Source organism: Onychomys torridus, chromosome 20 (assembly GCF_903995425.1).
Source record: "Onychomys torridus chromosome 20, mOncTor1.1, whole genome shotgun sequence".
NCBI lineage: Eukaryota > Metazoa > Chordata > Mammalia > Rodentia > Cricetidae > Onychomys > Onychomys torridus.
The window spans coordinates 47,390,640-47,408,298 of record NC_050462.1 but is presented as its reverse complement, the minus strand read 5'-3'; the positions used below and the strand labels follow the sequence as shown (position 1 = coordinate 47,408,298).

The following is a 17,659-nucleotide window of genomic DNA, read 5'->3' as shown; positions in this document are numbered from 1 at the left end:
GCAGAAAGATCCAGAAATTCAAGGTCACCCATTTGAGGCCAGCCTGGGCTAGAAGAGACTTGCCTCAAGTAGAAAACATGAAAAGAGATATTAGATTTTGGAGGGATTAATAAACAGAAATTAAGAGCCACTGTCTCTCAGAGGCCTTGTATGAGAGAGCAGTTAAGAAAAACTTAACCATGAGTTTGAGACCAACCTAGTCTACAGAGCTAGTTCTAGGATAGCCAAGGCTACACAAAGAAACACTGTCTCCAAAAACCAAAAACTAAAAACAAAAAAAAAAAAAAGAAAAGAAAAGAAAAAAAATTATCCTAGCCAGGCAGGGTAGCACACACCTATAATCCCAGCACTCGGAAGGCAGAGGCAGGCGGATCTCTGAGTTCTTGGCCAGCCTGATCTACAGACAGAGTTCCAGGACAGCCAGGGCTACATAGAGAAAGCCCTTCTCCAGGTTTTGTTACTCATGTCAGACTAACATGTCTCAAAGACTCAAGAAATACTGCTCTTATACCTTCCTTCCTATAGCCGTGACCCCTAAAGTTTCTAGCCTTTCCACCTCCAGCAGTTCTCAGAGCTGGCAGGACCATCATAGGTACAGCTTTACAGCGAAGGGGCCAGCCCTCAGAACTTCTGGGGAGCGTCCATGTATCAACTACAGAAGACTGGGAGATGAAGAAAGCTGCTTGGGTTCCAAACCTAGACGTCTGTCTAACCAAACAAAATGGACTTGGGTTTTAAAGACTAAATTAGCAAAAGCACAGGCATTCTGATCTACTCACGCTCATTGTGTGGAATGACTAAAGAACACAGAAGAGGGCATTCAGGCTTATAAGTTAAGAGAATCTTCTGACCATTGTATGAACAGCTAGAGAAATGGAACAAAAAAAAGGTAAATTAAAAGAGAAAAAAGTCGAAGGTGGTGCATGCCTTTAATATCTTCAGAGGCAGAGCCAGGGGATCTCAGTGAGTTCTTTGAGGTCAGCCTGATCTTAAAAGAAGAGGACCTAGGCTGGGCAGTGGTGGCACACACCTTTAATCCCAGCACTCGGGAGGCAGAACCAGGTGGATCTCTGTGAGTTCGAGGCCAGCCTGGGCTACAGATCGAGATCCAGGACTACACAGAGAAACCCTGTCTCAAAATAAAAAAAAGCCCTTTGGAATAAGAAGAGGACCTGGGGCTAGTCAGTAAATGCCTGCTGCTCAAGTATAAGAGTCCTGCGTTTGGATTCCTGGTTCCCACACAAAAAGCCAGGTCCAGTAGCATTTGTCTATAACTCCAAAAATGGAGGTTAGAGACAGGTGGATCCTTGGAAATTATTGGCTGGCCAGCCTAGTTAAATCAATGAGTTCCAGATCCAGTAAGGAACCCTGTCTCAATAAATCAAATGGTGATCAATCAAGTAAGAAACCCGATGTGGACTACCAGCTTCAACAGGCACATATAAAACTACAAAAACACTCTTAGCCAGGCATGGTAGTAATCCCACCACTATTAATAATCCTAGCACTCAGGAGGCTGATGCTGAAGGATGCTGTGAATTCAGAAGCAGCCTGGACTACAAAGTGAGACACTGTCTCAAAAATGAGGGTGGGTGAGAGCAGAGAGGACCCTAGGTTGAGTGGAGCATGTCTCTGCAAGGTTATGGAGAGAAAGAGATAAAGATCAGTGCTGGGTTGTGGTGTCTCACACTTTAATGGGGGGAAATCTGAGTTCAAGGCCAGCCAGGTCTACAGAACAAGTTCCAAAGACAGCCAGGGCTAAACGGAGAAACACTGTCTCAAAACAACAACAAAAAAAAACCCAAACAAACAAAAAAATCACATAGATACCAGGAATGATTTTAATATTACAATTGAGGAGGCAGAGGCAGGTAAATCTCTCTGAATTTGAAGCCAGCCTGGTCTACATAGGGAGTTACAGGGCAGCCAGGCTACCTACATAGAGACATCCTGTCTCAAAAAACCAATACCACATTGAAGGACCCCCACTGCTACATTCTACTATCAACATCTACTTTATTCCTTCAGTATTTATTTATTTATACTCATTCTGGGACATAAATACTAATGAACCTACATTCTGTCTCCTAATACAAAACACCAATTCTCTGGTTTTCAGATGAAGACACTGGAGAGGAAAAAAGTAACTGGAGGTTACAGTTTTGCGTAAAAAAGGGGGTGGGGCCGACAGAAGAGAATGATGGGAAGAGAAACCCAATTACATCATTTTTTTTTTGGATGAGGTGACAAGTTTAATCAACTTTTTCTTCTGTATTCAGTTTTTCCAAAGTCTCAGAGGAAACTAATTTCACAATAAGTGGACAAACTGCTCTGTTCACCACGGCACCACTGAAGTTCCCACCTTTCTTAGGAGCCAGATACAATGCAGCAGCTAGCTGGCCTCGAGTCTGCAGCAATCCATCTGCCTGTGCCCCACAAGTGTTGTGATTACAGGCACACATCATGCTTCATGGCACAAGATTGTAATGTTAGAAAGGTTAACTTTCCATTAATCACAAAACCAGCTGGTTTGGGTAGAAATAAGGACAAAGATTTACATCACAGCAACACAAGATTTAATTATGGTAGCAAAGTTTTCAAGTAAAGTAACTTTTATGACCTTCCCAAAGAAATCTCCCAAACCAAGCATTTACTGATCCAGAAACACAGATTAAAATGAGAAACCCAAGCAGGAGTGGTGGTGCTTGCCTATAATCACAGCTCTAAGAAGGCTGATTTGATTCGAGGCCTCTTCCAGGTGGCAGTGAGATCTCTCTCAAAAACCAGGATAAAAAAAGAATGGACATGAGGAGAGGACTAACACATCGAAAAGGCTAAGTAGCAGGTTTCAGATCTGCATAGCTTAGAGAAACAAGCAGTCTGCTAAGTAGGAGACTCAGAAAGGAAAATGAATTTTGGTGACACCCAGACACATTCCCTCGGTAGCGGCAACAGCACTCTGCAAGAGAAGAGGAAGAGGAGCGCAGAGCCTGACTACTAAGCGCAGGCATGACATGCTCATCCAGCAGGTACACGGCCCTGCGTTTGACCCCCATACTGGGATGGGGAGCAAAAACACCAGGCATCTTGTTCTACTTATGTCTCAACGACGTCAGTAGCAATACTTAACATCTCTGACATCTGGTCTTGATTTAGGTTTCTATCCTTCTGCCTAAGGAGTGGCCAGCCCATTTACCTTCTTGAGCTATAACCACCAAGGTCCCACACACCGACTTCTGCTCTATCTAATCAGACAGTGCCATGCCAAACCATTCTGGGAAATGGGGCCCTTTTATAATGGAATCTATTTTATCCAGTTAGGCTTCATTCAATGTCCCATATCTTATTCTTTACATTTCCTAAAATCTCCCACACTTTCTCCACATTATCTTAACCTCTATTTATTTATTTATTTGGTTGGTTATTTTTCAAGACAGGGTTTCTCTGCCTTAGATGTCCTGGAACTCACTCTGTAGACCAGGCTGGCCTTAAACTCACAGAGATCTGCCTGCCTCTGCCTCCTGAGTGCTGGGATTAAAGACATGCACCACTACCACCTGGCTATTTCAACCTTTGGGTGACTTGGCCTCATCATGAAAAATAAATAAAAGCATATCTGTGGGTATGAAAAAGATAATAAATAGGCTTAAAAGGTAGACTCAATCTTTTCTTATCTTTTTTTCCATGGGATGAAGGCATTACAGTTAATTCCCCCTAATATCTGCCACTGACACTCTCTCTGTGTGGTCTTCCTAACCTGGCTCTAGGAATTTAAAGGAGCACCTAATAAAACACATGTTCTCTTTTCTTTCTTTTTTTTTTTTTATTAATAAGCAAAATAATTAAAAACAAAAATATAACAACCTTAAATGCAGAGCAGCAGTTAAATCAAACTGCTGCTGGAATTCAAGGATGTACCCAAGGTACACACTTCCTCACTGTGAGGCACATGACTCTGTGTGTGTGTGTGTGTGTGTGTGTGTGTGTGTGTGTGTGTGTATGTGTGTATGTGTGTATATATAAAAAACCAAGAAGAATTTGAGAAATGGAAACCACTATGGGGCAGAAAGCATGAACTTTTCATTATGCAATCCCAAAACGCTCTGCTCTTTTCCTTTTCTTTGCCTGTAATGAAAAAGCAAGAAAAAAAAAATTAGAGTGCAAGACAATAGCAGATTCAGTTCCTGGCAGCTTTAATCCAAACCCACATTAACTGTCAAAAAGGCCCAAGACGGATTGTAGTAGAATATTTTAAGGTGTGTCACTTCTGTTTATGCTGCATTTGCTCTGTGAAGCTGTGTTACTTTGCCTGTCTAAAACACCTGATTGGTCTAATGAAGAAGTGGCCAATAACAAAGCAGGAAAGGATGGGCGGGGCTTCAGGCAGAGAGAATAGATAGAGGGAGAAATCTGGGAGGAGAAATGGAGGAGGAGCCAGAGAAGGAGCGGACATCAGGGGCCAGCCACCCAACTATACAACCAGCAAGCCATGGAGTAAGAGCAAGATTCATGGAAGTAAAGGAAACTAAACCAAGGCAAGTCTGGACATTCTTAAGTAAGAATAAGCTTACTTACTCTGTGTGATTTATTTTGGGAGCTGGGTGGTGGGCCCCCCCAAAAGAGCAAAACCCTCAACATGAGATAACCACTGACTTCAAGCCAGAGACTTTGTTCCTGAATCCCTCCAGCTACCCAGCCAGAAGTGGGTGGTTTAGTGAAAAAGGAAGGTGAGAAAAGAAGGCAAAATGCATCCACGCATGTAACACAAAAATAAAGATTTAAAAACAAAAGAAAAAAGAGGGGTTTGGAATTTAGCTCAGTGGTAGGTAGCGCAAGGCCCTGGGTTCAGTCCTCAGCTCCGGAAAAAATAAAATAAAATTTAAAAAAATAAAAAAATAAATAAAATAAAGGTTTAACAGAGTGAGAGGTGGAAAACGGTTAAGGGAGGATGGGGGAAGGAAAGAGTGTCAGGAAATGGGCAGACGTGAGATTTCAGGAGGACATGGGTTAAACAATATTATTCACAGAGTATTGGAATAAAGCAGTAGCTATGCCTTAGGCCTCTAGTCCACAGGGAAGTTGATTCTTCAATGCCGAGAGAGTAAATTGGAGAAGAAAGGGTGTGGATCTCTCTCTCTTTTTCTCCTTTTTTTTTTTCTTTTTCTTTGTGGTTTTTCAAGAGAGAGTTTCTCTGTGTAACAGCTCCAGCTGTCCTGGAACTAGGTTTGTAGACCAGACCAGGTTGGCCTTGGACTCAGGGATCCACTTGCCTCCGCCTTCTTTTTCTTTTGCGCTGAGGATCGAACCCAGGGCCTTGCGCTTGCTAGGCAAGCGCTCTACCACTGAGCTAAATCCCCAACCCGCCTCTGCCTTCTTAGTGCTAGGGTTAAAGATGTGCATCACCATGTGATCCTTTTGCCTCTGCCTCCTTCAGCAAATCTTTTGTTTTCAACCAAGACTTTCCCCTCATGTCTGAACATTTATTCTTTAGCAGATTCCATCTTGTAAAGTGGTGCTGTTATGTCTCTAAGCATAATGTAACATAAATAACATAACTGATAGCCTAGCTACTTTTAGATACCTACTTAATCACCAGGGTCATATGGTGGGTACAATGTTATGTATATTATGCATCTCTCAAAGAAGGCACAAAACCAGCTGTAAGAACTCAGGAGAAAACACTTGTGTCCTGTATCTTTCTTTCAACTACCTGCCCCATAACAAAGGGAAGTTTTCTGTAATCAATTCACACTGTAGGTAGGTTTGATGTAGTTTTTTGGTTTTGTTTTGTTTAAGCAGAATATACTCCAAGCCCATTTCACCTGGTCTAATGACACAAAACTCCTCTGGCCCACAGAAACTGCCTGAGCTTCAGAAGCTACTCCTTCCTTATAGACAATGATTCCAACCAAAGCCACTGTTCCTACTACCCTCTTGAACCCGGAGAAGCCAATGTACCCACTTAGTCAATACCTAACAACAGCTTCCATGTAAGAAGGAAATAGTTCTACCAGGACTGAAGCAAACTCATCTTGCTAATCAGTAAGTAAGCAGATACTTACTACAGATAATACTTTATTTTAGTGAAACAAAGTCTACAGATTCCTTTGGGTTTTTTCCTAATGAAGAACATAAATTTATTTGACTAATTTTTTTAGACATTTATTTTATGTACCTGCTGGCAATCAGACACAGGTCCTCTGCAAGAGCAACAAGTGCTCTTAACTGCTAAGCCATCTCTCCAGCCCTTGATCTATAATTTTCATGGCATATATACTTATTTATAAAGAAACTTTAGGGAATAGCAAGATAGTTCACTTGGTAAAATGCTTATTGCACAAACAACCATTAGAACCCACATGAAAGCTGAGCAGTGGCACATGCCCATAACCCTATCACTGGGCAAGGGGAAGATTTCTGGAGCTCAAATGACCAGGCAGCCTAACCCATTGGTGAGCTCCAGGTTCAGTGAGAGACCATGTCAAAAAACAGAGGAAAGCTGGGTGGTGGTGGTGGTGGTGGTGGTGGTGGTGGTGGTGGTGGTGGTCCACACCTTTAATCCGAGAGGCAGAGGCAGGCAGATCTCCAGGAGTTCAAGGTCAGCCCGGTTTACAGAGCAAGTTCCAAGGACAGCCAAAGTTACACAAAGAAACCTTGTCTCAGAAAAGCCGATAGATAGATAGATAGATAATAAATAAATAAGTAGGTTAATTAATTAATTAATAATTCTAGAAGGATGAGGGAAACAAGTGGGAGTGTTAGCTGGCAAGCTCGAGCCCCTAGGTTCAATGTCCAGAACAGACACAGCTGGCCAGAAGCCCTGACATGTGAGGATGTGTGCATGCATATCTGCACACAATTCTGGTGGAGTTTTTTGTTTGATTGTATTATTAGCTCTTATGAAGCATTCTAAATATAGTTTACCTCTGTATCCTCAGTAGTTCCAGTTCCAGCTGAATTTGTCACAATCCCAAATCTCTCCTTCCTCTTTTTCAGCTTCTCATCATCCTCAGACTGTCAACAGGTAAAGGCAACAGTTGAAACAAGTTAGTCTCAATTTACAAAGTTTATAGGAGTAAAACTAATTTATTGGTTACAATATACAAGCCAACCTTATATATTAAGAACCAAAGATCACATAAATAGGAAAGACAGATAAGAAAATAAACACCCAGCTGGGCGGTGGTGGTGCACACCTGTAATCCCAGCACTCTGGAGGCAGAGGCAGGCGGATCTCTGTGAGTTCAAGGACAGCCAGGACTGTTAACACAGAGAAATCCTGTCTAGAAAAAACTACGATAACAACAACAAAAATAACCCCCAGTGCTGTGGCTGAGGCTCAGTCTGACCCCAAGGGCTCTCAGTGTTCTAAATCTGGGGACACCTAGTGTGACAACAGTGGGTGGGAGAGCTTTAAGAGGCTGGGCATTTAAAGGCCTTGGCTAAGTCATGGGTAACATTATTTCAGAAAGGATTAAGGTTGTTCTTGTAGAAGTCCGAGGGGATTCTTGTGAAAACAAATTATTCTAACAAATCTAACCTCTGCATCCTGTTTGGACTTCCTGTGTGGAAATGTGATCTTTTCATCCTGCAACATTCCTGCCATCATGTAGAGCAACCAGGGAGATGGAGACCCTTGCTGTTTGGGCTTTCAGCCTCTAAACTGTGAGCTAAGCAAGTTTCATTGCCAAGTTACTCAGCCTCAAGCGTTTCTTATAGTAGGTAAGAGATGAATACAGTTAACATATAGCGTGCTATACCAAGAATAACTAAAACTTTATGTTAGTAGGGACTCAAAACTCTTACATAGAACCGGGCAATGGTGGCACATGCCTTTAATCCCAGCACTCAGAAGACGGAGGCAGGCAGATCTCAGTGAGTTCAGTTCTAGGATAGGCAGAACAGAGAAACCCTGTCTTGGGGGGGGGGGGGGACCAACAAAACAAAACTAAGTACAGTGAAACTACCAGCATTTAAGAGAAAGACTCAGGAAGATAGTGACTTCAGGGCCAGCCTGGGCTAACAGTGAGTTCCGGGCCAGTATGAGCTACATAGCAAGACTCTTGTCTTAAAAACTAAAAGGCTAATATGGCTGAGTCACAGTAACGTGCTTGCTGTATAAGCATAAGGACATACACTCAATCCCCAGCAACCATGTAAGAAACCGAATAAGGAACCATGTGTTTGTAACTCCCAACACTGAGGAGAAAGAGACAGGCAGACAGATCTCTAGGGCTCACTGGCCATTAGCCTAGCCTACTCAGCAAGCTCCAAGCCAATGAAAGACTACCTCAACAAACACAGTGGAGCCAGCTGGACGCCTCAGGCAATAAAAGCTCTTGCTGGCAAGCCTGACTCTCTGAGAATGATGCTTGACACCCACATAACAGGAGAGAACCGATTCCTCTAAGTTGACTTGTGAGACAATCAGACAGACAGACAGACAGACAGACACATACATACATTGACCTTTGGCCTCCATATATACACAAACTCATACATTTAAAAAAATAACCTTTTCATTTTAAAAGAAATACGTGTAAAACAAATTCCTTTACTCAAGAAATTCTGGCAATGCAGAGAAAAGTATTTCACCGAGTAGAGCCTACAGAAAATGACTTGGTAAAGATATCTGAGCTACTTGTACACTACTCACAAGTTCCAATATATGTGGCAAGCAAGGAAGGAAAGAACAGGGCCAGAATTATATGTCAGAAATTTGCTAAGACAGTCAAGGGCTTGCCTGAACTATCCAGTCAGTCACAGAAAACTCTAGACAATATAGAACTAACAAAATCCCTGAGCATATATATGTCTGTCATCACATGTATGCCTAGTGACCAGAGTCCTGCAGAGGGTGTTGGATTCCCTAGAATCAGAGCTACAGTTGGCTGTGAACCACCATGCAGGGCTGAACCACTCCTCTGGATAAACAGCCAATGCTCTTGATCGCTGAACAATTTCTTCAGCACCCAAAAAAGCTTTAAAACAGGACAGGTGACAATAGCCATCTACTACAGAGGCTCTGGATATTTTCCAAACAGCTGAGATTCATGTCTGCCCAGTAACTGGGGAGAGTATTTCAGCTTACTATGAGTGGGAGCTGGTCACTCTCTTAAAGCTTTTTAAAGATCCAGGCTGCAGCTGAGTAGGGTGTCGCACACCTGGAATCACAGGAGCTGGGGAAGTGTGCTGAGATTCAATGACTGGTGACTAGGTGTAACTAGAAAAGACAGTAAAAGAGGAAACACAAGACGGATAAATAAGCTGCATTTAAGTCCTCACAGGAATATGTGTCAGCTCTCCAGAAACAATACTGGAGAAAGCAGAAGTCTGGCTCTTGGGTTTGTTTGTTTTGAGTCAGGAGTCAGGTTTCTCTGTGTAGCCCTGCTATCCTGGAACTCCCTATGTAGACATGGCTCCTTCTCACTCAGAGATTCCCCTCCTGGAATCAAAGGCATGGGCTACCATGCCAGGCTTTTTGTTTTCACTTTTGAATGCATTCCTGTGAGGTTCTTCTAGGTTAGATTTTGTTTGTTTGTTTGTTTAAATCCCAAGAATTTATATTCCATAGGCCACACTACATCTGTGAGTATTCCAAAACCAGGGGCCAAACCAAAGATAACCAAGAGAACTACAGAAACGCAAGAAACTGCCTTTGCCTTGGGAGGAAGAGGCAGGGGGATCTCTGAGTTTGAGGTCAGCCTGGTTTACAGAGTAAACTTCAGGACAGCCAGGGCTACACAAAGAAACCCTGCCTCAAACCAAAATAAATAAATAAAATAAAATGAATTTTAAAAATTTCAATTTTCAATTCCACACTGAGAGAGCACCCAAGCAAGCTCAAAAACCACAGGTGAAACGGCCATTATTGTGAGCATAAACCTGGGGGCCATGTACCTTACAAATTCCATTACAAAACTCATGTGCAGCTGGAACATGGTGAGCCAGCTTTCTCGTGTATTTTCATGATTATACTGTTATTATGTGAATATGATGAGGGACACCTGAGGAGGTCAGAGTCACCTTTGTAAAGTCAGCTCTCTTCCATTTTTTCATGGGTTCTGGGAGTGAAATTCAGATCATGAGGTTTGCACAGCAAGTGCCCTTACCTAGTGAAGCCTCTCTCCAGCCCAGCGGTTTTTTTTTTTTTAGGGTCTTGTGTAGCCTAGGCTGGTATTGAAGCCCCTAAGTCCCTTAGGATGACCATGAACTACAAAATCCTCCTCCCGTGTGCTCCTATTACAGGTATGTGCCACTGTCTTAACGAGAGAGAGAGAGAGAGAGAGAGAGAGAGAGAGAGAGAGAGAGAGAGAGAGGGAGAGAGGGAGAGAGGGAGAGAGGGAGAGAGGGAGAGAGGGAGAGAGGGAGAGAGGGAGAGAGGGAGAGAGGGAGAGGGAGAGAGGGAGAGAGGGAGAGGAGAGAGAGAGAGAGAGAGAGAGAGAGAGAGATATTGTGTATGTGGGGGGGAGGGGCAGCCTATTCCGTAGTTGGTTTTTTTTTTTTTTTTGGTTTTTCGAGACAGGATTTCTGTAGCTTTGCGCCTTTCCTGCATCTCGATTTGTAGACCAGGCTGGCCTCGAACTCACAGAGATCCGCCTGCCTCTGCCTCCCGAGTGCTGGGATTAAAGGCGTGCACCACCACCGCCTCCGACTCCATTCCATAGTTTTTATTCTGACTCAGAGTCTGAACTCACCTTTTGAGCTGAAAGGTGAGAGAAGAATGAACCAGGAAAAGGTCCTGACAAATTATCACTGACTCCATACGAGATCCTTTTTTATTTAGATCTGAGGACTTAAGAGTTTAGGTAAAGCCCAAATATATCTTCCTCAGTCCAAATACCCTGCCTGCCTTCCCCTCCCCAACTCAGAACCCTCAGCTCTTTTTAGATGCTTCTCCTCCTTTGCCCTGCAGGGAAAGGCAACCAACATTGCCAGTAAATCAACACAGTTCTTATGACCTCCCCAACTGGACCCTTGCAGCACTGACACTATCCTGTAGAAACAAATATACAATAAACGTCACACCATCCTGACAGGTTCTGATTCATGGGTTAGCAAGACCCATCTGAGGAAAATTACCACACTCAAAGGACATCTCTCTCTGCATTCTCAGGCCAATGTTCCCCCGAGGCTATGCTCAAGGACGTAAATGAGTTATTCATCTGCCGTTAGCAGAGACCTCCTAGTGCAGTTTGTACTTGAAACCTTTCCCTTCATGTACATTCCCTCAGTCTTTCAACTCCACACACATTTTTTTCTCCTCATGAATACTCCTGTTCAAGAAATAAATGTTTCTGTCTGAAATGTTTTATTTCCCCATCAAATGTAAATTTTGTTTTGTTTTGTTTTTCAAGACAGGGTTTCTCTGTGTAGCTTTGCACCTTTCCTGGAACTCACTCTGTAGACCAGGCTGGCCTTGAACTCACAGAGTTCCGCCTGGCTCTGCCTCCCCAAGTGTTGGGATTAAAGGCGTGTGCCACCACCGCCCAGCCCCATCAAATGTAAATTTAAAACACACAACTTACATCCAGGAATAAATAGAGATCCGTTGTCTCAAATATAAGCAAAACAAACAAAAACCTCATTTATAAAGTAAGAATTGTGTACCCATATAAAAAGAGCATGGGATGGCAAGATAGCTCAGCAGGTAAAGACCCTTGCTGTCAAGCCTGACACCCTGAGTTTATCTCCTACCCACCTAGTAGAGGGAGAGAAACCACACACCTGGTGGTGGTGGTGCACACCTTTAATCCCAGCACTCAGGAGGCAGAGATAGGGGATGTCTTAAGTTCAAAGCCAGCCTCATCTACAGAGAGACTTCCAGAACAGCCAAGGCTACACAGAGAAACTCTGCCTCAAAAAACCAAAGAGAAAAAAAGAAAGATGAACAGAATAATAAAACAGGATAGGCTGGATGTGGTAGCTCATGCCTCTACCCTAGCACTCAGTAGAGTGAAGTCATCACAAGTTTAAAATCAGCCTGGAATACAGAATGAGACCCCCACTACCCACCCCCCAAAAAAGGACAAGGTGAAAAAGACCAAAAAAAAAAAAAAAAAAAGGAAGACAGGACAGAAAGCATAATCTATATTTGACAAGCTTTCATTTAAACATTTGTTTGTTTGTGTTCATTTATTTATTTATTTGTTTGTTTGTTTATTTAAGCAGGGTTTCTTTGCGTAGGTGTTCTGAACTAGCTCTGTTAATCAGGCTGGCCTCGAACTCAGAGATCCACCTGCCTCTGCCTCCTGAGTGCTGGGATTAAAGGTGTGAGCCACTACCACCAGCCTGCTAAACATTTATTTTTATTGTAAATTGTGTGTATGTGTACACCCCCTAGAGATGCCCTGGGGAACCGAACTCGGGTCCTCTGCTACAGCAGTATGTGCTCTCCAGTCCCTATCACTCTATTTCCCAGTGTAAGAGACAGTGCAAACCGGGCCCTTTAGAAGGCACTCATAACTTTTCCAAGTTGACTTTTCTCCTCATTCATTCCCTTTGATATTTGCCAAGTCCTCAAGGAATATAAAGAAAAAGACCCACTGAAAGAATGACTAAGACATTCAAGAACGTTCTAAGATATGAATCACATGAACAAAAGTGTTTACCTTGCCAGGCCGCCTTTAATCCCAGCACTCGGGAGGCAGAGCCAGGCGGATCTCTCAGTTCGAGGCCAGCCTGGGCTACAGAGCGAGATCCAGGACAGGCTCCAAAAACTACATGGAGAAACCCTGTCAAAGTGTTTGCCATCCATAGTAACTGTCCCGAGGTAACAGATGTCAGACGGTGTCATAGTGACTGTTGTCTTTGCCTCACTCAGGTGGCCCTTGAGTTGTTGTGACGGTGAGTGCTCTTGCCTCAGCTTCCCGGTTCTGGGGTCAGAGGCAGACAGCAGACACAACTCAGGCGTGCGTGAGAGAGAGAGAGATCTCTGTGAATTCAAGATCAGCCAGGGTTACACAGTGAGACTCTGTCTCAAAAAAGAAACAAGATTTACTTCATACTAAATACAAAAGGAATGTTTTAAGAATACCTCAGCTTGGGCTGGAGAGATGGCTCAGAGGTTAAGAGCACTGGCTGCTCTTCCAGAGGTCCTGAGTTCAATTCCCAACAACCACATGGTGGCTCACAACCATCTGTGATGAGATCCAGTGCTCTCTTCTGGCCTGCAGGCAGAACACTGTATACATAATAATAAAAATTTTTAAAAAATAGCTCAGCTGTTCTAAGGGGTCAGAAAAGGAGGTACTGGGTCCTCACTACACAATTTACTTCAGAGCTTGTGGTAACCATTTCCACTGCAGCCAGGAATTAAGCACACCGTAGAAAATTACCTACAGCAATTGGCAACTAAAAATCAACCACAGATTTTTTTAAAAGTGATTTTTCTCAATTTTCCCAGCAGAATACAACATTAATATCTCTTATCCAAAAATGAGTTCAAACTTTTGTTGGTTTCCAAACTCAACTTTTATCTTTAAGATTCAAATTCAAAAGAACATTTTAGAAAACTTAACTAATTTTATCTTGAATATACAAAGACTGCTTGTACGCAGACTTTGCCAAAGGCAGTCCACTTTGATACAATTAGTGCCCTGTGAGCAGTAAGTTCCAAGCATTCAAAACAGTCACCACTCTAGATCAGAAAGAACCTAAGGCACTACAAATTTTCCCTCAGGAAATCTTTCCTTTGGAGTGATTAAAGAAGCCTGATATGGGGCTAGATAGATGGCTTAGTGGTTAAGAGCACCGACTGCTCTTCCAAAGGTCCTGAGTTCAATTCCCAGCAACCACATGGTAGCTCACAACCACCTAATGAGATCTGATGCCCTCTTCTGGCTTGCAGGGATACATGCAGACAGAATACTGTATACATAATAAATAAATCTTAAAAAAGAAAAAAAAGCTTGATATGAGCTGAGATAATTGTCTTCTTGGCCCCACCCCACCACCACAGTATAAGGATGTGAGCCCTTGAATATGTTAGTGCTCTACTACTGAGCTCTAACCCCAACCCCAACCCCAAGCCAGCTATGCTTTGCAAAATACCAAACAAGTAGCTAGTGCTTTCTGTAAATGGATTATATGCATTAAGATGTCAGCAGTTCTCAGGCTAATCTGATTTTCTAAATGAATTTAAGGTTGTAAGGCAAAAAAGCCTTAGGCTCACCACCTGAATCTCTACCACCAAGTGACAGGATGAAAAGCAGAGCCTATGGGACGGTGGGAAATTAGGGTCAACGTGGCCTTGACTTCCCCACGGTAAGCGTTATGAAACACCCCAGGGAGAGCGACAACACTAGTGACCTCTCTCAGACACTTCAATGCTTGGATACACACACAGCTCTCACCTCCCTGCTCAATTCCTGGAACCCATCTGACCCTGTTCTTTCCTGAGTCTTTACGCTAACCGGCACAGAGAACACAAAGTGTCCCCCAACTAATGTGCACAGGGAAGGCAGATTAAAGGTGGAACACCAGACTAGCGGAAAGCATGCCACCTTAGCACACACATAGCAAAGAGGTCTAATATAACACTCCTTAAACACATACACAATAAAGTTATCTTTCCTGCACTCAGCAGTCTCTGTTGAGAGCAAAATCTTTTCTGGGGCCAACAGAATCTGAGATCTGGAAAGCCAAATTGACTCAGAGACCACCGAGGACCCCTGTTTTCTATCTTTGTAGGGCTTTTAAACCAAAGTCATCATCACTCACCAGATACTCTTCTTACAAGTTCCTATCCCTTTTTTTGGCCCCTCGCCCTCGCCCCCACGATACACACACTCACCAGAGGAGGTCATCTCAGCCTTGCTCTCTAGCTGATTGGAGGACAAAGAAAAGCAGGTGGAGGAAATGAAGGCTTCACACTTGAGACCCCAGGAAACCGATTTCTATTAAAAGTTCCCACCTCCTTCCCTTAGAAGCCAGGAAGCGATTGCTTTTAAAGATAAGTGATGCAGAGCTTGGCAGAAATGTCAAGAAGTTGATAAAGGGAAGTAAAACTTTTAAGAGAATGTGAATGTTATCACAGCCAAAATATTCAGAGAGTAACAATGCAAAAAAGGGTTTACTTGAGTACTCAGAAGTGTTTGGTTTTTCTATTTAAAACCACAGATCCACGGTGCCAAACCAACCTAATACCTGAGAATCTCAAAAGGTCAGGCTTATGGAGCTGTATTCTTTGTTATTATTTATAATAGTGTGTGTGTGACATGCCTGCACTGTAACAGTTCACCGTGTGCAAGCTGCCATGCTTACATAGCATGCACCCCCACCTACTGAGCCCTCTTGCTGGACTATTTCAAAGAGCCATTTCTCTTTGGTGTTTGTTTGTTTGTTTTGTTTTTGAGACAGGGACTTACTGTGTAAACCTGGCAGGCTGGAACTTGCTTTCTAGACTAGACTAGACTGACCTTAAACTCAAATATTCACCTGCTTCTCCCTGGGATTAAAGGCATGCACTACCATGTCTTGCCAGGAACTGTTTCTTAAAAAGACCCTGGTATTTACTTATGTACAGTCATACTTAGAAATATCTACAATTATATTTGACAAAGTACTGATAAAAAAATTTCAAAAACATCTCATCAAATCCAAATAAGGCTGCCATCTGGCTCTATTTCCCCCACAAATAAAGATCTCAGCTTCAGGGATTTTTATACAAGTCAAGAGAAAAGCTGAGAGGCTGGAGAGATGGCTCAGAGGTTAAGAGCGGGGGCTGTTCTTCCAGAGGACCTGAGTTCAATTCCCAGAAACCACATGGTGGCTCACAACCATCTGTAGTTAGATCTGGTGCCCTCTTCTGGCCTGCAGTCACACATGCAGGTAGAATACTTAATATAATAAATAAATCAAAGGGTGCTCTTGCAGATAACCCAGGTTCAACTGCCATCACCTACATAACACAACCATTTCTAACTCCAGTTCTAGGGAATCTAATGCCCTCTTTGTCTGCAAGGGTACTAGATACACCCAAAGACATTCATGTAGGCAAAATACCCATATACATAAAATAATAAAAATAATTTTTAAAGAAAAGCAAGGAAAGAATCATAGATACCAATTACATTCTTAGAATTCTAACAGAGAAGCAGTGAGAATCTTTCACAAGCGTAACTCAACAAACAAAAATATGCCAAAGGCTTGAATCTGGAAATTGAGAGCATCCTAAGCAAAACAGCAAACTATAGCTCTAAAAATTAATGAATGAATGAACTATTTTTAAAAAGGCAACAATATCAGGATATACCTGTGAAGAGTCAAGAGTAGGATAATTATATTCAACCATGAAAAGACCCTTTAAAACTGATCGAGAAACAGGAGTGTCGATAGAACAGGGGAGAGAGGGTTCTCTGAAACACAGAACACTAATGAGGTCAATTCTCTCAGGCCTCTCAAAATACTGTTTATTCTCAACTGCTCCTTCTCAAAAATCACATCCACACAAATGGCATGATAATGAGAATTCTGTAACTGCTTCTATGTTACATCCTAGTTAATTCTACACCAAAATAGTCTCTATAAAGTCCACATTAAGCATTTCAAACAATCTCAATTATGTTTCTGTGAAATAAATATGAGAAATTAAAAATAAACAGGTATAAATAAAAGACACATCTCCACTTCTAGGGATTTGAAAATACAAGATTTTATACACACTCCAAATGCTAAACATTGCAAAAATACTTCTATTTCTGTCCTAAGAATCTGCTCTGGAAATTAAAATACTGAATAAAATACTAATTAGAACAAAATAAAACACCATACACAAAACCCAGGAAAACTAGCATCTAGGTGGGGCAGCAAGTAGAAGCAGCAGATGATTTGGAGGTTGGCCTCAAGTACTGGTAAGTTCAAAGACAGCCTGAGCTTAAGAGATCTTGCTTCAAAAACAAAACAAAACACAAGACAAAAAAGTCACAGAATATGTAGGTGAGAAAAGAAATTAGCATGTTCTAGATTTTGACAGAACACCTCAGACTATATTTATAACTATCACTGCCACCACTCAGTAATTGCCAGAAAAGTCGATACGACACTGATCAGACATTTTCATTTTCCTGGAGACCCTATTCCATTAAAGCTTTACAATTAAAGGTTAAAGCTTTACAATTCCCACTCATCAACTTGTTTGTCTGGTTTTTGGTTTTTTGAGACAGGGTTTCACTGTGTAGCCCTGACTGACCTGGAGCTCATAAATTTCATCTGCCTCTAGAGGAGGGCTGGGATTAAATTTCTAAAAAAAAAAAGTGCAAGCCGGGCGGTGATGGCGCACGCCTTTAATCCCAGCACTGGAGGCAGAGCCAGGTGAATCTCTGTGAGTTCGAGGCCAGCCTGGGCTACCAAGTGAGTTCCAGGAAAAAGGCGCATAGCTACACAGAGAAACCCTGTCTCAAAAAACAAAAACAAAAAAAGTCCAGATGGATTCACTAGTGAATTTTACCAGAACTTCAAAGAATACCACCAATGCTTCTCCCAAACTGCTCCATAAAACAGAAAAAGTGTATTACCAAACTCTTTTTCCTGATGAACATTCTCATCAAGATACTAGTAAGCTAAGGATGTATACTACTTTGTAATTAAAAAGTATACTTTTGGGCAAGATGGTTCAGGCATAAAGAGAGCTGCTGCCAAAGCTGACAACCTCAGTCTA

At 42.4% G+C, this 17,659-nt stretch overlaps 1 protein-coding gene across 3 annotated transcripts in view; it reads right to left on the bottom strand.

Moving 5' to 3' along the window:
- Window positions 1-3,514: 3,514 nt before the first annotated feature.
- Window positions 3,515-17,659, bottom strand: part of LOC118571072 (SAP domain containing ribonucleoprotein) — a 59,230-nt gene continuing 45,085 nt past the window's right edge. For all 3 annotated transcript variants that reach the window (XR_004943287.1, XM_036169965.1, XM_036169964.1), the window contains 2 exons: window positions 6,925-7,014; window positions 3,515-4,125 (listed from right to left, as the gene is read on the bottom strand). Coding sequence is in view for 2 of the 3 variants with exons in the window: in XM_036169965.1 (XP_036025858.1) it covers window positions 4,084-4,125; window positions 6,925-7,014 (132 nt within the window). In the remaining variant the exon portion in view is untranslated. The remainder of the gene's footprint in view (window positions 4,126-6,924; window positions 7,015-17,659) is intronic.